A 20,405-nucleotide genomic window follows, 5' to 3' on the forward strand; every position below is an offset into this window, starting at 1 on the left:
TGCCTTGTCGCTGCCAATTGCAGGCGCATTGCCTCACCCGAGAAACCCGGCTTCTTCCCCGTGTGTCTGTGCGTGTGTGTCTCTGTGTGCCTGTGTGCACAGGCAGCGATCGCTGCAGCCGCCTTGGCACGCCTCCAGCTCCGGGCTGGAGAAAGAGGGCAGTGGGTGGAAGACGAAAACAAGATCTGTTTACTTTGCATGCACGGATAAAGCGTCTTTCCAGCCGGGGAGAAGGAGGGGGGGGGGGGGGGGGGGGGGAGAGAAGCAGCTTTACAGCACTTTGATGCAATGTGAAAGGAGGGCTGCTCGGCAAAACCGAGCCGCGTTAACCCCTGCAGCCCCGGGGTCGCCCGACGTGGGGATGCACCGTGGGTCCCCCCCCCCGCCCCCGCAGCCCCGTCCGCGCCGTCGGGCGCCCGCCGCCGTGTGCGGGAGGCAGCTCCCGGCCGGGCCCTGCGCCCCGCCGCCCCCCGGCGGCCGAGCACGTCGGAGCTTCCCCGGCCGGCCCCCGGCTGCCGCCTCCCTCCCCCGTAACCTACATAACGCCGTGGGAAGGGCGGCCGCGGCGGGGGGAGCAGCCTCCGCCGCCCTCACCCCGCCCGGGCCGCACACGCGTGTCGGGATGCGCCCGGCGGGGGGGGCCTCGCCCGGCCTCGCCTCGCCTCCCGGGGCGAACGGGAAGAGCGGGCAGAGCCCCCGGTGCCTGCCCCCTGCCTCCCCGCGTTCCGGTGTGCAAGCAGGAAAATGTCCGCTTTACATATATATATATACACATATATATACACATATATGTATGGGGGGGGGGGGGTGAGGACGCGGCGTTTGGGCCAGTTTCGCTCCTCTCGCACCAGGGACCCGATGAGTTTGTGGTTGGAAACGACAGGAAACCTAGGGTGTCCCGTTTCCTGCGCGAAATGACAACAGTTAGCAAAAATAAATAAAGAAAAAATAAATGAAAAGGGGGCGATGGGGTTTTTTCTTTACAGTGGTCCCCGCGCGGCCAACAAAGCCGGGCAGCCCCGGGGCCGGCCCCGAGCGGCGGCGGTGCCCGGCACGAGAGCGGTGACCGCCGCCGGGGCACGGGGCCCAGCGCCCGGAGCCCGCTCCCCGGCAGCCCCGGGGCGGGGCGGGGGCTCGGCGGCCCCCGGCGGCGGAGGAACCCCCCCGGGGCCGGGGCCGGGGCCGGGGGCGCGGGCAGGGGCCGGCGCCGGGAGCGCGGCGGCGGCGGCGGCAGCGGGGCGGGGGCGCGCACCGCGCAGGCGCGTCCGGCACTGTCGAAGAATCGAGGCGGCGGCGCGCAGAGGCGGCGGTGGCGGCTGGAGCCCGGCACGGCACGGCGCCGCCGCCAGCCCCGGCCCCGGCCCCGGCCCCCGCGGCAGTCCCCGCCCCGCCCCGCCGCGCCGGCCCCCGCCGCCCCGCGCCGCCCCGTAGTAGCCAGCGAGCGGGGGAGCCGTGCGGGCGGCAGCGGCCGCAGCCCTGCGCCAGCCGCGCCGCGGAGATGCGCGTCCCCGCCGCGCTGTGAGCGCCGCCGGCGGAGACGGCGAGGGGAGCGGCGGCCCCCGCAGCGGCTCTGCCTGCCGGGGCGCCCCCCGCGCCCCGCGGCAGCGCTCGGAAGAGGAAGGCGAGGGGGAGGGGGCCGGGCGGACCGTCCCGCTGCGCCCCAGCCGCCCCGTCGGGTCTCCGGTGGCGAGAGGAGGCGGCGGCGGAGGAGGAGGAGGAGGAGGAGGAGGCGGCGGCGGCCGGAGCCGGAGCCGGAGCCGGAGCGGGGGGCGCTCGCCGCTGCCCCGGGGCCGGGACATGTCGTCGGCGGCGGTGGCGGCTGCTTCCCGCAGGCAGTCGTGCTACCTGTGCGACCTGCCCCGCATGCCCTGGGCCATGATCTGGGACTTCACCGAGCCCGTGTGCCGGGGCTGCGTCAACTACGAGGGCGCCGACCGCGTGGAGTTCGTCATCGACACGGCGCGGCAGCTCAAGCGGGCGCACGGCTGCTTCCCCGAGGGCCGGGCCCCGCCGCCGCCGCACGCCAAGCAGCCGCCGCTCTCCGCCAAGGAGCTCCTGGCGCAGCAGCAGCAGCAGCTCGGACACCCCGCGGCCGCGGCGGCGGCGGCGGCGGCGGCGGCCGAGGCGGCGGCGCGGCCCCCGCCGCAGCCCCTGGAGCGCTACCCGCTGGCGGCCGAGCGGCCGCCGCCCCGCCTGGGCGCCGAGTACGGCGGCGGCCGGCAGGTGAACGGCATCCTGGTGCCCAACGGCTTCCCCAAGCCCGAGGAGCCGCCCGAGCTCAACCGGCAGAGCCCCAACCCGCGGCGGACGCACGCCGTGCCGCCCACCCTGGTGCCGCTGGTGAACGGCGCCGGGCTCCCCGCCGCCATCGGCGGCCTGGGCAGCCGCGCCGCCGCCGCCGCCGCCTCGCTGGCCGCCATCTCGGCCGCGCCCGCCCCGCTGGCCGTGCCCGTGCCCCAGCAGCCGGCCGCGGCGGCGCAGGCGGCGGCGGCGGCGGCGGCGGCGGGGGGGCAGCCCGGCGAGCTGGGGCACAAGCGCCCCGGCTCCGTCTCCTCGTCGTCCTCCTCGTCGGGCGGCGGCGGCGCGGCGGGGGAGCACGACGGCGGCGCCAAGGAGAAGCGCGGCTCGGCCGAGAGCCTGCCGGCGGCGGCGGCGGCGGAGCTGGGCGCCGAGGGCAAGGGCCGAGCGGGCGGCGAGGAGTGGCTGGCCAAGCCCAAGACGGTGCGGGACACGCTGCTGGCCCTGCACCAGCACGGCGGGCACGCCGTGCCCCCCTTCGACAGCAAGTTCAAGAAGGAGCCGGGCATGGCGGGCGGCCGGCTGCTGGGCTACGAGACCAACGGGGCCGTGGCCAAGCCAGGTGAGGCGGCGGGGGCACCGGACGTGGGCTGTGGGGTGGCACGGGGCTCGGGGTGGCTTTGGGCTCGGGGTGGCTTTGGGCTCAGGGTGGCGTTGGGCACAGGGTAGCATTGGGCACGGGGTTGTATTGGGCACAGGATGGCTTTGCGCATGGAGTGGCTTCAAGCACGCGGTGGCCAGGCGTGCCCGCCAACGCCAACACCTGGACACTTCCGCGGTGTTAGCTTTGCAGCTGCGATGCCTTCTAACCTTCCTCCTCCTCCTCTCCGCCTTGCTTTCCAGGGGCCCGGGCAGCCCGGAAGAGGAAGCCGTCCCCCGAGCCGGAGGGCGAGGCGGGACCCCCGAAGATCAACGGGGAGGCGCAGCCCTGGCTGCCGACCTCGTCGGAAGGGATGAAGATGCCGCTGACGGCCACCTCCTTCATGTCGCCCCCGCCGCCCACCGCCTCGCCCCACTCCAACCGGACCACGCCGCCCGAGGCGGCCCAGAACGGCCAGTCCCCCATGGCCGCGCTCATTTTGGTGGCGGACAATGCCGGGGGCAACCACGCCTCCAAAGAGGCCAACCAGGTCCACTCCACCACCAGGAGGAACAGCAGCAGCCCCCCCTCGCCCTCCGCCATGAACCAAAGAAGGCTGGGCCCCGGCAGGGAGGTGCCGGGCCAGGGGGCCAACGCGGCGGGCGGGCTGGAGCCCGTGCACCCCGCCAGCCTGCCGGACTCGTCCCTCGCCGCCAGCGTCCCGTTGTGTTGTACCCTGTGCCACGAGCGCCTGGAAGACACCCATTTTGTGCAGTGCCCCTCGGTCCCGTCCCACAAGTTCTGCTTCCCCTGCTCCCGGCAAAGCATCAAGCAGCAGGGAGCCAGCGGGGAGGTGTATTGTCCCAGCGGGGAGAAGTGTCCCCTGGTCGGCTCCAACGTCCCCTGGGCCTTCATGCAGGGGGAGATCGCCACCATTCTGGCCGGAGATGTGAAAGTCAAAAAGGAGAGAGACTCGTGACTTTGCCGGCCTCGCGGCCCGACGCCACCTTTAACTCAAACTGCTTGAATTCTGTATATATCTATAAATATATATATATAAATATATATATATCTCCAAGACAAGGGAAATGTAGACTTCATAAACATGGCTGTATAATTTTGATTTTTTTGAATACATTGTGTTTCTATATTTTTTGAAGACAAAAGGTATGTACTTATTATAAAGGCATTTCTTCTAATTCTTCTCCTTTTCTTCCCCCTTTTTTTTTTGTTTGTTTCCCCCCTTTTTTTTTCTTCCCTTTTGTTATAGCAACTATTTGTTGTGCTTCCCTGGTGACAGTTACTGTTCAATGTAGGCTGTGACTTGCGCTGCTTTTTTTAGAGAGCACTTGGCAAATCAGAAATGCTTCTAGCTGTATTTGTATGCACTTGTTTCTTTTTTTTTCTTTTTTTCCTTTTTTTTTTTTTTAAATGCCAAATACACTTTCTGACATTGTAAAGATCGCCTTACTGTCTGTGATTCCTTATTCCTGGCCCCTGTTTCTGTAGAGCTGGTCGCATGCAGGCTCGGTCCGAGGTGGTTGGGGAGCAGCGTGGCTAGCCGTGGCGGGGACGCTCTTTGCCACCCCGCGAGCCAGGCAAGCGTAGGGAGCACGAGGGGTTTCTCCCAGAAACGGCTGTCTCGTGTTGCGGCGGCAGATCCGCCGGATCGAGTCCAAAATTCCTCAGTGTTTCTCAAGGGAAGTTGCCTTCGGAGTAGGATGTGGAGAGGTGTCTGAGAGGCGCTGTTGAGTTAGGGATTTCTGGGTTGGTTTGTTTTTGTTGTTCTTTTTTTTTTTTTTTTTTTCTTTTAAGGCAAAGTTGACCGCAGTTCACGTGATCAGTTGTAAGATTACAAAACTGCATTTGTTCACCAATTGCATACTATAACGTGGAATTTTGATAGCCAACCTAATGACACGATTGGTGAATGCACCGACATAGCACTGCCATCTCTGAAGGTCTTCAGCGTCACTTAAGTTTTTTTTGTGTCTTTGGACAATGATGGGGATGTGGGGGAGAGACTGATTATTTTTTTTTAAATTTAAATTTTAATTTTCAGATAGTGCAGGTGGACTTTGAGTTTGCTTATCAGTCACCTCTGGTGCTGTTGCTATTGTTACTATCGCTGACATGGTGTTTCCAAGTAGTGGCAGGTACAGTGTGGTACAATGACAGCAGTGACTGAGGTTCTGCCAGATTGCCTGCGGGCATATCAGTGACAGCCCAAATGTGGGTGGAGGAAACCTGTAATTTCCTTATTACGTGTGCTTGAAACAAACCTAATGCTATTCTTTGAAAATGAAAATATAAACTGGTTGAAATGAAAGCAATTAGGGCTTCACATCATGGCCACGGCCCTGCCTTTTAAGCTACTTTGGAGAACTCTTTTGTAAAGCCACTTCTTTCGATCACGCTTCTGCATCACCAAGCAGACTTCTAAAATCAATAAATCATTGGTTACTAGAAATAGTTGAGTCTTATAGTGATGTTTTTGTGCTGTTTATAGTTCGTTGGCAACACTGCAGCTGGACGAGCCCTTCTGTTGAGGTGTTTATAACTGGGTTATAAGTGGTTGTTTCTGAGCAAAGGGGTGGCCAGGTCGTCCCTTCCCTGGGACAGGCTATTAAACACTCTTGGTGCTAGAGGAGGAGGAGAAGGAGGAGGCAAAATTTGTTCAGCCGACTTTAATTTGAAGAATTTTGGGTGCTTTTGAGTCAACTGTTCTTATTGTGATAATGTTCAGACTGCAATTTAATGCAGAGTAGATCTTTTTTGGAAGACTTTTTTTTTTTCTCTCTCTCTCTAAAGAAATGGTCATTATTAGTATTTGAAGATCAGATCTGCACATGCACAGTAATTTTTTATGAAGTGTTTAATGAGCACACCCACTACATTGTGTTCCATATTACAGGTCAATGTAATATTAGATAAGACTTGCATGATAAACAAATTCATTGAGTCAATATTACGCTTTAAAACTTATACCTATAGTCAAGATTGGTGTCTTATGTAAACACATTTAGCCAATTTGAAGAAAACGCACATTATATATATATATACCTATATATATACCTATATATATAAAAACTGTAAAGGATTCTTTGGAACCACTATGATCTGTGTAAATGTGTATTTAGGCACTTTATTAAAAAAGAAAATGGATTTTGAGCTGATAGATGGTAACAAGTTCTTCAAAGTTGCTTGGCATAATACCTCCTGTGGTATGGAGCTCATGTTTTTGGTTAAGGTGGTATCCCTACTTTCAATCCAAAACCAAAAGTGAAACCCCGACACCTTCCTACAGAGGCCCCCCTTTTGTGCAACGGGGCGGCCTGGTGTGCAGCCTGGTGAGCGCTGGGCCTGCTCCCGACAAAGCAGGGCCTCGCTGGGGCCCAGTGACACCCCCATGACCGGGCCCAGGCCCGAAGGCCATGCACCCTCCTCCCGACACGGGCTCTGGTGGCTCCCCCGGGTGGAGGGGACGGTGGGAGGCCCCGGGCCCACAGCTCAGTGCCTGTGCTGGCTCAGCTGGCCCACAGGCCTCCTGCCTCCATTACATCTAGTCCTGGTCACTGTGAAACCGCAGAAGTGCAAAAGGAAACAAAACATTCAGAATCTGAGGGTTTTCATGCATACCTTGTTTTTCTCAAATTCAGCATTGCTTTTTTCCTTTCTCTTGCTTTACGCAGTTACAATACCGGTGGATTCTCCATTTCTACCAGTTCACTCTTTCCTGGGCTACAGGCTTTTTTCTTCTTCCTTTTTTTTTCTCTTATTTTGAAATGCTTTAACTGCAACAGTGCTACTGTTAATATTACTTTTTAAACTTTTTAAAAGGTGATACTGTAATTTGTGTAGTATTAAAAGTGTTTTAATGAAGAATGTGTGATTTTTTTTTTTCCCCAAACCCACTTTCATCCCATTTTTTAAAAGATCTATATTTTTTGCTGGCAGGTCATCTGCATGGTGCTTTTGTTCGTAGCTGATAAACTCCAATGTCGCAATTTTTACATATTTTTTTTCCCACTCCTTGCACTAAATGCAGGAAACTTAAGAGCTTTAAACGCCTCTTGTTCTTTATATATATATATATATAAAAAAAAAAAGAAAAAAAAAAAAAGAAAAAGCTATAGTTGCCTAAGTGCAATGTTTTGTTCTATTTTTTCAACTACTACTTCTGACATTTATTTGTAGATAGGCTGATGCACAGTGCAAGAGGCGGGGCGGGGCACGGAGCCCCCGGGCGGGAAGGCGCAGCACAAGGGAGGCTTTGACAGCCTTTGTGGTGGCCTCAGGAAACCTGGTCTGTTTTGGAGCTCCCTTTTTAGATGTGCTGTAAACCAGGCCATGGCAACCGCGTGTTTTTATGAAGTAGCACTTAGGAAAAGGGTATAAATACATTTGAGAGTGCTCTCTAGTGGTTTATTATGTCAACAGAGCCCCTGGATCCTTTCCTTCTGTGCCCGGGCCAGACCCGCTCGCCCCGCTGGCGGGGTGGCCGTGCTCAGTGGGATGCTGCTTGGGGACACCCTAGGGGGTGGCTCACCTCTGTGGTGGCACCCGGGCACCAGTGTGGCCACGCTGTGTGGTGGTTGGGTCTGGGTCTCTGAGGGCATGGCTGCTGGTGGCACAGGAAAGCAGCATCTGCTAAGGGAAAATGCCGGACCGTAAAATTCGTGGCACCAGCACTGGCTGAGCTTGCGTGAACGGAGGCGTTCGTAGTCCTGACTGTTGCAGCCTCAGCTTCTCCAGAGCAGCAGCCAGCAATTAGGTTGGAAAAGGCTTAGCCCTGAGCATGTTGTATTTCTCCTCCCAAAGCGTTTGCATTTGGGTAGCTCCAGCTGGAGCAATTGAAAAATAATTTTTAAAAAAGCCTTTCCCCAGCGTGGACTTGGCTTGTTCAGGCACCACAATCCAGTTGGGGATAAACTACAACTTCAAGCCTGCACTCCAAGAGATAATGAGGCGAGTTAAAAAAAAAAAAAAATCGCTCAAAACATGTTTTTTTTCTTGAACGCGGCAATTAAAACAGAAAGTGCATCTGGGCAACAAATACATAGCTTCATTTTCTGACGCTGGTGAGTACCGCGGGGCGGCACCTCCCATGCGATGGCCGGGCTGGTCCCACGGATGACATGCGGGCCACCAGGACTCCTGAGTCACCCTCCTTCCCTCCTCCTTTGTTCCCAGGAGCGGGACCGCCTTTCCTCTGCGGCCGAGGTCAGGCTGCGCAGCAGATGAATGGAGGCATGTTCACCCGCTGCATCACTGCTCGACGGGGCTGCAGCTCTGAAGTAACTCTTTCACTGCCTTCGGGCAGCTGCCGCAGCACGCCCTGGGCTTGTGGTTCAGACTTGAATTGCTCGCAGCCCCCTAGATGCTCGTGGATGCTCAAGAAGCCTTCCTTCTGGGAAATAAGAAACACAGATGTCTAGCACAGGATATTTGGAGGTTTCCTAAGTGCATGTTAGGGTCCGTACTCTCGTCTTGTTTGATTGGCATAGGTGTGCTGGAGCCTGCTGGATGGAGCGATAACCACATGGTTATTTTTACGCACACTTCAACCAAATTTGCTTTTCTTTCTGCTGCTCGAGAGAAATTTTTGTAGAGATTTGTCTAGCAGAGTAAATGCAAAACCTCCAAATGCTGCATCAGGTGGAAGCTCCGTGTACCATGAGCTCACGGAGACGCCAGGAGCAGCTGGCGCAAGCTTCCCGCTGCAGCCCACACCTCTTCCTCCCATTGCTGTTAACTCAGGAAACCCTGCAAGCAGCACCGCTGCCTGTCAGCCCCTGCCGCCCCGCAGGCAGCGGGGAGAACCCATCCTGCCCTGCATGGCCCTGGGACCCCCACCTCCCCATGGGACAGAGGGCCGGGGCCAGGCACAGGAGCTCAGCAGCACAGTGGGGCTGCCCTCAGGGAATACGGAGGAGACTTTGGTTTTCCCGGAGACCTCAGCCTCTAAAGGAGGGCAGCTGCTGCTCACTCAGTACGGACTGGAAAAATGCAAAGTATGCATTTTCTTTTACCCTTTTCCACTACAAAACATTTACTCCCCCCCCCCCCTCCCCCCGTGCCCTTTTTTTTTTTTTTGGCAACCATTTGAAAACAAACAGAAGATGAGTAAACAGAGATGAAAGGGGTTACTGGTTCACCAGGTCGCTCCCCGGCAGCTGGAGACAGGCCCTACCGCTCCCGCATGGCCCCGGGAGCTGCTGGGCAGGGGGCTGCCCCGGCGTGCGGGAGGGAGCTCTCCCCCTGGTAATGGGGTCTGGGGATGCCACCTGCACCAGGGCCATAACAAAGACAACCAGATTTTCCCCTTCTTCCTGTGGCTTTGTTTTTTTGTTGTTGTTGTATGTTTTTTATCTTTCTGAACCAAAGGAGGCCCAAAGATTTTTTGGTTTTGTTTTAATCAAAACAAATAGATTCCCTTCATTTTCTTCCCAGAAAACCAGTTTTTCTCCAACCCTTTTTTATAGGACTGTCATACTCTCCAACTGTCTAGTAGTAAGAAGACTTACAGATATTAGGCAATAACTGTATAATGGAATGAGGCGTTTAATTTCGTCCAGACTATTTACAACTCTTTTTATTTCTGTTGACTTGCTGAACTCAGCTGCTGCTAAGCAGTAGGAACAAATAATTTTCTCTTTTAAGATGCATCATCCCTGGCTAGTAGTTAGCTCAAAACATGAGGCTACTCCATGAAAGACTTTTGTGGGAGCAGAGAAAGGTGCTGCTGAACGTCACCTTTCATTCATGTCAGAAGAATCAGGAAATAAACCAGCTCCTGCACACTGACTCATGTCTTTGCAGATCTGACTTCATGCATTGCAGTGAAGCCAACCCACTGTAAGAACCACTTTTTCCATTGCACTTCTAAGACCTAATTGGACTGTAATAATTAAAGAAACCCACCAACTTTCCTGTGATTTAGTCGTGGTGTTTGAATGGGGCTCGACCGATTTTCCCTATGAGAACACAGTTGGGGCAAAGCCGCCTTCAGAAATTACAGAAGGAAGGAGTGTTTTCTTGCAGAAAGCACTGTGCTGTCTTTGTTAACGCCGGACAACAAAACGCTTCATGCAGGAACTGTGATGGGTTTCTGGTTCCCCGTACCTCGGAAGAAGAGTGCTGAATGGGCCCTGCTGGGGCTTTAACTTGCAGTGCCAGGGACTGTAATTTGTTCAAAATTTCTGCTTAGGCATGTAGGCTGCGTCTTCTGGCTTTCCCATAGGAAACAAACAATGATAAACAGCATGAAGCAATGATGTTTAGCTGTGCCATTAAATGGCTGTTTTGATGATTACTTTCATATTGTGAGAGCCCTTATATATATGTAAGCCCTTCTGAAGCCCTCTGAGGAGACAAACAGCCTGTGTCCATAACCAAACTGAACACGTTTTACCCCCAAACTGAATACGTTTTGCCCCCTCAGGGAGGGCAGCAGTGGTGGCCCCACTGGTGTTGTGAGGTCCTTGTGAGGAAGAAGGTGCAGGCCGGCAGCCTGGCTGAGTGAGGCTGCCTCTGTGTTACCTGCCCGGCACGGACATTTTGAGCCATGTCAGCAGTGTGTGTTTCTTCATCCCGTGTCAGTAAAGTTTCCTGACAATTAGTGTTTTGGGGTGGATCCCTTCCTTTTCTACAAGAAGTGCCAATTTTGGAGCCGGTTTTGATGGAAAACAGTCCGCTAAGCACTGGAGCAGCACCAATAATGCTGCTTTGTGTAGGCCCTCTGGGCTCCCTGGGGAGCTGAGCCCTTGTTGCATGAGGACGGCATCGCTGTGCTGCAGGCACTTGCTCTGGGAGAGCGCCTTCAGAGGTGCCTGCAGGGGAAGGTACTGCCCTAGAGGGTTGGATTTTGGCCACCTTCAGCCTTCTCGCTAGAGGAGCCTCAGGGCTCGTTTGGGCTCCCTCCTGATCAGCTCCATGGCGAGGTTGTGGTGCTGCCCGTCTCCTGATGCTGATGGCCAAGGGGGTTCAGCTGGTGGCCCACCGGCTACATCTGGCCTATCAAACGCTACGCATGTGGCCACTTTTGCTAGAAGGGGGGTTTCTCTTCCTTTACTAAACCTAATTTTATTACAGGTTTTCAGCTAATATAAGAGAGCTTCATGCCCTGAAAGATGAAGCTGTGTTTAATCCATAGGAAGAGGTACCATTGCAGCTCCAGCACAGGCTTCTTGGAGGTGGGAAAGGGAAAGGGAAAAGTGTTTTGCACTCTGTGCTGGAGACATGTCAGTGCCTCGGGCCTTGTGTGGGTACCGGGTGCATTTCATTGCAAAAAGAAATGGCAAAAGGTTTTAACTCTTCACCAGCAACAGGATTCTCCAGCACTGGTGAGCAGCACCAGGGCAAGCTGGAGTGTGTTGAAGCCTGATTTCAAAGAGAAGATAAAGGACTTCATGGGGACTGTCTACTTAAGAGGGCTACCCTGGGTGCCAGCCCTGCTTCTGCCAGTTGGTGGTGGGAGCTGTAAGCTAGCTGGTCTACATCGCTCATCACTCCTTTGAGCTGAAGTCCAAGCTGGCACCAAGAACAGACTAGAGATGGCAGTCTGAATTTTGATCCCTCTTGCTCAGATGGTATGGGGCATGCTGCTTCAGGTCGACCTCCTCCCATCACTTCTCAGTAACCAAACTTTGGGTTTTATCATGCTACCCGCAACCATATCAATTGGGGTCCAAATTGCTGGGAGCCATTGTACAGAGTCAGAGAGCAGTGGTTTAGGCCAGCTGTGTGCAGGACATACGGTAAGCAATACATGGAAAATAGTGTCATTTGGGTTTCATTGCCTTTTAAAGTGGGCTTAAGGATGGCAAAATAAGGTGTGTTTAACCACCAGGTGAAAAGCAAAGGCCATCTTTTAGGGGCTGAACTGCTGGCTCTCAGTTGGCTTAAAAAAAAAAACAGCAGCACACACACACACACACACACACAAAAGCATCCTTCTTTGCAATCCCTTCTCCTTATAACCCACCTGAATGGGATGCCATCCTGCCAGCAGCTCTGTCACTGACTTCACTGGTTCCACGGGGGTCCCTGTAGGTAACATTACAGCAGACATGCAGGAAGGATCAGGCCCTACATGCAAGTGATGAGTTACAACACGCAGTTTTGCTCTAATTATTTATAAGAAATCATTTCATTATAAATAGGTTTTTCAGTTAAATGTATTGCTAGCATTACCTTATTACTTATTCATAATTAACTAAATCATAGCAGATTTCTATGTTATTATCATTTCCATACACTATAAATTATTCAGAAGAAATGTTGGTCCTGTCAGGGTACTCGGTACATGCAGATAAGATGAAGGAGCTCCCTAGGCCTGAGCAGAGAGAAGTTTCTCTGTCTCGAACCTTTCCACAAGTGTGTGTTTAGAAGAACTGGGAAAGAGAGGGGCAGGGGGTGACCGATGGATACAGTGAAATGCTGGCTCCTGCCATCACTGTCGAAGGGCTCCCTGCACCATGCCAACCATCTCCTGGCTGCTTTTCAGAAGAAGAAGGAATTGCAGAGCTTATGGGTGAAGGACTTAAGGCTGCTACTGAGCCACTGGCCTGCCTTTTCCACACTGCATTTCTTAGGACTGGAATTCAAGGGAAGGGTTTTGTTGTCACTGCAAGCTCTGCTGGCCTCCTGAAAAATGAACAAGAAACGCTGCTGGAAAATTCACAAGCAAACTAAATTTAGAAATGTACGTATAAGGGACTATAATGATTTGCTTCAGGTAAATTTACCTGGGAAACACAATTCTTACTCATGAATAACAAAAGAAAAATTTATGTCCCCAAGCAGAATCTCACGAGTATTTTAAGATTTTTCTCATTGGTACTGGCATCTCACTGGCGTATAATAAATAGGAAAGTCTGGGAGAGTTCTTTGAAGCCATTTATTGCTGATGCTGTCTCCTTAGCCACGTCCTAATTGGAAAGAGCTTGGCGAGTCCTGGGCTGCAGGCTGTGTGGGACGGTGCTCCATCACCCTCAAGCATGCCGAGGAGCTGGCAGAGGTGGGAACCAGGGCAAGCGTAATGGGGTCAGACGAGTGGAAGGAGTGACAAATTCAGGAATGGCACAGTTGAGGAAATAGAAAGAATAAGGCTAAGCACCCAGCTGAAACAGGGAGCTTCATTTGAATAACTTGATCCGCTCCCAGAGCGGCTTTCCTGCTGCCGGCATGTCTGCACTGCACGTCTGCGTTTGCCCCTCGGGAAATGTGAGTGTATCGTCTCCACGGGGAAATCCCTCGGGAGCACGGCTGGCCACCAAGCCACGGCCGTGCTGAGGCGAGGAGCCTTGTGCCCGCTCTTCCTCTTCTCATTTCTTGCTGGGTGCCCTTTTGCACGGGCCCTACTACACTGATTTCAATCCGTTTCCAGCTTTGCTTTGGATAAATGCAATAAATGTTTGAAAATATTTCTCTTAAGGTGGAACAAAGCCCCGTGCTGTGCTGTTCTGCCTGGAAACCCCTGCAGGCTGCTGAGGCGGCAGGCCTGGAGGAAGGGACAGAGCAGCCATGACATGGGGCACTTTCCACCCCTCTGCTCCCGGGACGAGCCTCGAGCCAGCCAGGCCAGCAGCACCAGTCACCTCCTCGCCTTGGAAATCTCCTCATCCACTGGAAATGGCCCCGCTCAGAGAAAGGAGGGCTCAGCAAAGCCCCTGAGTCTGGGGGTGCTCAGTGGGCAGGGCCTCGTGCTGCTCTCCCCTCCCCTCCTGCTGGCCTGGTGCTAGGGGAGGGGAGGAAGGCAGTGGAGGTGATGCGGAGGAAGGAGCAGGTGAGCTGCACCCCCCCGTGCAACCTGTCTGATATAAGGTGGTCACGGTGGCTCTGCCACTGGTGTGGCTGTGGAGTGTGTGCAGCTACATGCCGCGTGTCTGGCATGCAGATGTTTGACTTTCATTTGGCTACAATCACCCAGCAGCGGGTAGGTTTCTTATGTATACACGTTTAATAGAGCTATCCTCAGTTATTGCCAACAGAGGGAGGTTTGTTGGATTTAATCCTCCGCAGCAGTCTGTGGGATGCTGGAGACAGATCCGCTCCTGCTATCCCCTGCCTGACGCCGAGCCAGGAGCAGGCTCGCTCCCCTTCCCTGGGCCATAATCACCATTTCTGCCGAGCACGGGCTCCCCGGGAGCCAGCTGCTCCCTGCTCGGCTCCAGCAGGGCACTCAGCAGCTCACGGTGCTCGACCCATCCTCCTTCCCCATGTGGGCCTGGGGCCGTGCCGCTGGCTTTGCCGGCGTCGCCGGGGGCTCACAGAGGATCTGGCTCCCGTGAATTTGCTCAGAGTTTCACTCGGTAGCGCAGGAGGAAGCAGGGGGCCTCCTTACAAAAGAGCAGGGTTGGTTTCCTCGGTCTGGCAGACGGCACTGAAACTGTACTGTTCTTCTTCTGGAGAGTTCCCCAGCGGTGCTGGGAGAGTGGCAGGAGGGGAGAGCTGCAACACGATGCCTCTCGCGCTTGCAGCAGCTGGGGCTATCAACACTCCAGCCCCCCCTTCTCGTCATGTCTGAGCCTCGGCCGAGCTCTCTGTTACACCAACCGCCTGTGGCAGTTTCCAGGAGTCAAGACTCCAGTGAGATTAGGGGAAAAAAAAAAAAAAAAAGGAAATTATTAGTTTGAAAATCAGTGGTTTGGACGTGCGGATTTTAGTGTGGAGGAATGTCTCTGCCTGCTGCTGTGCCCAGCATGCCATCCCCTTGCTTACACTGGGGAAAACGCACTCTGCCTCTGGCCTTGCAGTATAGCCCCTACCTGACATAGGATGGGCCACCAGATCTGGTCGAAAACCCTGTGTGTGTGTGCAGTAGTGGTGGCACAAGGAGAGCAGTGGCCAGCTGAGACCGAGGGAGGGAAGGGCTGCCAGGGCAAGCAGCAGTGTGGTGTGGGGTTGGCTTCAGTGCCCTGCAAAACCTCCCTTTGCTTCTTCTCCCATCCCGTCCTGCAATTACAGAGGGCCTGCTGCAGAGGTGTGGGCTCAAGGTGCCCAAAAAGAGGTTCACCAACAGAGCTGGACTTCCTTTCCTTTCCTTCTCCTTCACCACCCTTCTGTGTGAACTAGCAACTGATACTCGTTTCCTTAAAAAAAAAAAAAAAAAAAAAAGGATGGGATAAGTGGGCCTAAAGGTCAACAACCTGTCTGTGTCCGTCCACACCACTGGTAAGAGCAGGAGAGGACGCAGTCCCTGCCCCGGGCCCCAGGGAGCCCTGGCTCCCCTCCGGGCACAGCGTGGCAGGCAGGAGTAAGCAAACAAGCAGAAATTGCCCTGACTTAGCAAGAGGTCATGCAGAAAGATCCATGCTGGCAGACGAGACAGTGTGCTAAAGATAACTGTTTGACAAACTATATTTACTCTCCCTTTCTGGGAGGACTTAGAGGGGATTTGGAGCATTGTACTAATACAAGCCATTCAGTGCCTGTGGTGGAGGAGGTGCCTCCTCCGGGCTCCTTCACGTTTGTGTCTTTACAAGCCGTGAGGGGGGGTACCGATGAAAGTAGCCTTGTCTCCTAATTGTTTTGGGAATGCTCATCAGCCTGCTTGCCCGTCCCAACCAGAACAACCGGGCAGCGATACACTATGAGCAAACGCAGCTGCTGCCTTCCCACCACCATTTTGCTCCTCAGGCAACGTGAGATGTCCCTGCTCCCGCTCCCCTTCTCACCTGTGGGGGATTTGACCCATTTCAGGGCTGTTGGAGCCAGGGGAAAGCCTGGTGGCTGTGCTTTTCGGGAAATCTCTGTGCTGACCTAAGTAAAGGCAAAGAGGGGGCAGTGCTGAACGTAGGGGGAGGAGTGCAGAGACAATCCTCCCCAGCAGGCGCAGTTTTTCAGCTGATGCTCATAAGCTTCCCACTGTACGGGGAAAGAGGCACTTGAGACTTTGAGTATGCAGTAACCATAACGAATACAGAAGTACAGAAACAGCTCTAGGCAGCTAGAAAGAACAATACCGAACAAACAAATTAGCCATCTGTACCATCTCTAGCTCCTAAAAGTAAACACAAACACAGGCCCTGGAAAGAACCGCACTCGTAACACACCACTTAGCTCTGCCAGCCCTGGGGGCAGCAGGGACCAGGGGAGCAGGCTCCTCGCTGCCTCCCTTCAGGTTGGCTCTGGGCTGCTGGAAAACCTTCCTGCAGGCTCTGCAGTAGGGATGGGCCACCGGGGCGCTCCCCCCGCGAGTGACAGTGGCAGTGACACCATGGAAAATCTCGACCCCGGGAGGGAATGTCCAGCAGTAGCATTGCAGAGACTTCCTTTCCCAAGCCCTAGGCAGTGAGGGTCTTGTGATCCTTCCTCTCGCCTCTCCTTTGGGCGCAGCGGGGTGTTGGGAAGGTTATAAATACAGGCAACTGTTTGCTGTAATCCATCTCTGTCCATGGGGATCAGCAGAGCATCAGGCTCCTCTTTCCTCAGTCCCAATTTATCTCTGATTGACTCGCCCGTCCCATGGCCACCATTCATAATCCTCGGCTCGTTGCCTCGCCTACTGAAGTCTCCTTATATGCCAAACACCCACGGATAGCTGCCTTAAAAACATCATCCTCTTGAGATGGAGAGGTGCCAGGGTGGTGGTGCTAGGGGCAGTGGGGCAGGTGCTTTGGGAGCTTCGTTCCCTTCTGCCCTGCCTGGTGGGAGATTGGTGTCTTACTCCAGAGAAGAGCAGGTGGAAATGGTCAGATCTGCTAACACACTGCGCTGTGGGAGCCTGGACTCCTACACAGAGTATGAAGACGTGGGCATTTGATCCTGTAGAGGACCTGTGCTATGTACCTAAGGAAGGGAACCAAGCCCCAGGTGCTGCAAACCAAGGCCATGCTCCCTGAGCTGCCCCAGAGGTACCTCTGTGCAGCACCACGTCCTGCCAGCTGGGAAAGGACACTGGTGGGACACGTCTCTGTGGACACCCCAGCTGTCCTTCAGCATCCCAGCCCGGGCTGCATCATGGGGGCTGCTCACTACCCGACCAGGTTCAACTTTTGGGTCCCCTGGGCTGTCCCTGGCCTCCTGCAATCGGTGCAATGGCTCCACAGTGACTGGTTGTGTGGGAAGTGCTCAGCCAATACCACCACCAGAGGCCATCTGGGGCATGCTTGCAAAGCAGCGTTGCCATCTCATCACTGTTCCAACCTGTAGGCAGGAACACGTTTGCTGTTAGTGTAGAGATCAGCACTATCTAGGCCTGATTGCATCCTTTTGGGGAAGGGCAGAAGCAGGTGACACCCGAGTTGGGGGCAAGGATTAGGAGAGCAATGCAGACTGCAGGAGAAAACAAACACACCCATGAAAGGGCGGCAGACCAAGCCTAAAATCTGTCACTGTCAGAGAAAGAGCAACAGCAGCATCTGTCTAACAGCACATACTGATAGGGTAGGAGCTCTTTGTTGGAGTGTGACCTTCAAGCCATCGCCAGGAATAGATTTTGGCTCCAATTTCAGCCCTAAGTAAAGCACCTTCTCCTGTCACGGTTTTGAAGCGGAGGTATTTCAGTTTCCAGAAGCAAGCAGAGCTCGCAGGAGGCAGCCGATGTCCCTGGCATGGAGGAGGCTCAGAAAAAAGCCGGGCTCTGCACTTTGTGAATGACACGGGGACAAAGGGACTCGATGGGCAGCGTCCCCCATGTGCACTGTCTCGCACCAGCTGGTAATGAGGCCGCGTCTTTTCTTCTGGCCTGTAAGGAGCCATTACATTTTTTCAGTTTGTCCAAAGCACTGAGTATTTCTAACAGTGTAACTCAGCTGTTGTCCCAAGCTCTTGCTGCTGCTTGCCATACCAGAGCTCTACTTCTTTTTGAAGCCCCCAGCCAAGGGGAAGCATAGTTTCTGAACCAAGGAAAGCGGGCTCCCATTCAAGTTAGCAGAGGTGCAAGATGGGACCCAGAGGCCAAACAGCCATCTATTTTGCATGGCAGCTGTTGCTTTCAAGCCATATTAATCAAGCTTCCCTCTTTGACATCCTGCCCCATCTATTTCACAAAGGTGCCTATGAAATATGGTGTCCATGCTGTCCTTGATGGGAATGGCAGCTCAGAGATCAGAGGGTGGCATGAGGAGCCAGGAGGCACAAACCCTGTCTCAAATGTGGATCTGCACCCCCAGCAGCCTCCTGCACAGCCCAACCCAGATAAAAAAAATGGGTAGCGTCCCATGCACATGCTGTTTGTCCTCTCACATCCCGTAACCACCTCCAGGAAGAAAATATTTTGCTAAACGTCACCCAAAACGAGAGGTTTCAGTTCACTGGAAAGCCACATCTGATCTGCCTCTGGAGCCTGAGGAGCTGAAGTGAAAATCAAAACAAGCTCCTGAGAGCAGGCAGGGGGAGGGAGGCTGCTGCTTTTACCTCTCGTGCTTAAATCTCTGTGCCTTCAGGAACATTTTCTCTGCTTCTCTGGAATGTCACATCAGCAATCGCAGAGGGGAATACCAGCCTCTTGCTGCTGGCTGCGTCCCCCAGCTCGCTCTACTGGGTGAGCTGCGAGGCGCGGGGATATTCCCTGTCACGCAGGTAGGAAGTCTGCCTGGCAGCCTTTCAGAAACAGAGGAGCAGAGAGGGATTTACAAGGACTGCTGAATGTGCAGAGGTCTGGCACCATTAGACGGCTTCTCGCAGGTGAGGACCGCACTGCTGCTCTGTGGACCGGGCACTGCAGATGTTTGCCTCGGCCAGTCAGCCGCAGCACTGCCAGCAGGTTGGAAAGCCGCCAAGACACGGGGGCAAGGCTTTTTATTCACCTTGTGTCACTTGAAACGAGCACGAGGAATGCAGCAGAAATTCACTGTGTCTCATAAAAGCCCAGCAAAGCTGGGGGGGAAAGTTTCTTCACAGTCCTTGTGAGGAATCTAGGTAAGGGAAGCTGCACCCTCCCTTCCCCAGGAAGCCAGGACCTGAAATTTTCCAGCAGTGGAAGCTGTGGTGGAGGCAGGATGTTGTCCTCTGCATCCCTGTGTCTCCTGCTGTTGTTAGCACATTTAGCAAATTCTGGGATCCGGTTTTCTTCCTAGCAGTAGCATGCCAGCAAGATCCTACATAACCGGAGATGGAAAGAAGAGGCTCTGTGCACACAGCCTGTGACTGGTAGGAGACGCAGTGACATTTGGCATCTGCAAGTAAGTTGACAAAGCTGTTTCCTCCGTAGGATGCCAAGCTGGTGCGGCAAACAGAAAGAAGGGCCTTTGTAGACACCTGGCTTAGGATGAGCATCCTACATATGCACAGTAATGGCTGTGGTATTTTTGATGCATCCGAAAACATCGCGTGGTATTGCTTGATTCATAGTGGGTTGGCAGAGACCAGAGGGAGTGGGGGGGGAGCTTCTTTTTATTTTGTCCTTCTTTTTTGTTGTTGTTGTTGTTGTTTTCCTTTTATTATTATTATTAGAAACCACAGCAGTTCTCTGCAGTGCTGCAAAAATCCTGGAGCACCTGAAATTGCCTGAGATGCTGCTGCAGAACTCATAATCCTGCTCCCCGTGCCACCAGGAGCCTGCTCACACCGAGCCTCTTCAGAGAACGAAACCCACAGCAATGCACGGTGCCGGCTGCAGCCGCCCTCTGTACCCACAAGCAGCCTTTCTGTACAGGGCAATTACAAAACACACAAGGTTAGTTTTATTACCACATCCAACAGGCATGAAAGATGCCTCACAGGCCTGCGGGATAATTACCGGTAGTTAACACTCTCCCCAGTTCCTGCCCAGCCACGGCACAGGTCTGCAAGCTGGGAGGACAGGAGCTGCCTTGTCAGGACAGGGTGCGCTGGCAGCACGCTGCTCCCGTCCCCAGGGCTGCAACCCCTGGTCCCCACCAGCCACCAGCACGGGGCCTTGAAAGGGGTGTAGGGACCCTTCCTAGGGTCTGCCAGGTGTCGTGGGGTCAGGGTGGGAGGAGGAACAGGCTGGGTGCCAAGGGCTGCATCTCAGCCACGGAGGCCTGGAGGCAAGCAGCAGGAGGACCAGAGTGGTTGCGCCTCGGTCTGGGTGCTGCAAGGGAGGCACAGCAGCACTGCGAGCGCCCTTTGTTTTACAGATCATGGCAAAGCTCCTGGAAATTAAACTATTCTTCATGCGTAATGAACTGTGCACGCCCCGCACAGCAATAAAGATATCAAAAGTAGTGCTAACAACTAATGTGTGCCATAAATACCAACTCATATTCATAGTATTTTTGCATGGCCGTTACAACTAAAATATAAATGGAGTTTTTATTTTAAACATTTAATATTAATCAAATGGTTATGAAAATACATAACAAACAACTGTGACACGCTCATGGCCTAAATAATAAAAATGAAATGGGTGATGAATTCCTGTGAAAATCTAATTTGCAAAATAAAGAACATTGCATTAATAAGACATAATTATATCATCAAATATTTACCATTATTTTCTGGAATCCGTTTTATTTTTATTTTACATAATAAAACAGTGGGTACACAAAGCAGCAGGCTGGGCCCTGTCCTAACTCTTTCTCTGCCCCCGGGTCTTGCAGGCTGCTCATCTGTAACT

The 20,405-nt window shown here is 54.2% G+C and overlaps 1 protein-coding gene and 1 long non-coding RNA gene across 2 annotated transcripts; both read left to right on the forward strand.

Moving 5' to 3' along the window:
* Nucleotides 1–1,620: 1,620 nt before the first annotated feature.
* IRF2BP2 (interferon regulatory factor 2 binding protein 2) lies at nucleotides 1,621–6,054 on the forward strand. The gene is made up of 2 exons (XM_066994038.1): nucleotides 1,621–2,860; nucleotides 3,142–6,054. Exons 1-2 carry the CDS (start codon nucleotides 1,798–1,800, stop codon nucleotides 3,855–3,857), a joined length of 1,779 nt encoding a protein of 592 aa, XP_066850139.1. The 5' UTR covers nucleotides 1,621–1,797; the 3' UTR covers nucleotides 3,858–6,054.
* A 10,057-nt stretch (nucleotides 6,055–16,111) lies between these two features.
* LOC136790397 (uncharacterized) lies at nucleotides 16,112–20,396 on the forward strand. The gene is made up of 3 exons (XR_010830281.1): nucleotides 16,112–19,008; nucleotides 19,280–19,502; nucleotides 19,927–20,396. It is a non-coding gene; the product is annotated as an uncharacterized lncRNA (long non-coding RNA).
* The last annotated feature ends 9 nt before the right edge of the window (nucleotides 20,397–20,405 follow it).

This window comes from Anser cygnoides, chromosome 3, assembly GCF_040182565.1.
Source record: "Anser cygnoides isolate HZ-2024a breed goose chromosome 3, Taihu_goose_T2T_genome, whole genome shotgun sequence".
Taxonomy (NCBI): Eukaryota; Metazoa; Chordata; class Aves; order Anseriformes; family Anatidae; genus Anser; species Anser cygnoides.

Bases quoted from the DNA above. Each gene is read 5' to 3' on its own strand.
- IRF2BP2 (XM_066994038.1), top strand. From the start codon at position 1,798: ATGTCGTCGGCGGCGGTGGCGGCTGCTTCCCGCAGGCAGTCGTGCTAC. The intron at 2,861-3,141 runs GTGAGGCGGCGG...CTTGCTTTCCAG, and splicing joins CGGGGCCGTGGCCAAGCCAG to GGGCCCGGGCAGCCCGGAAG.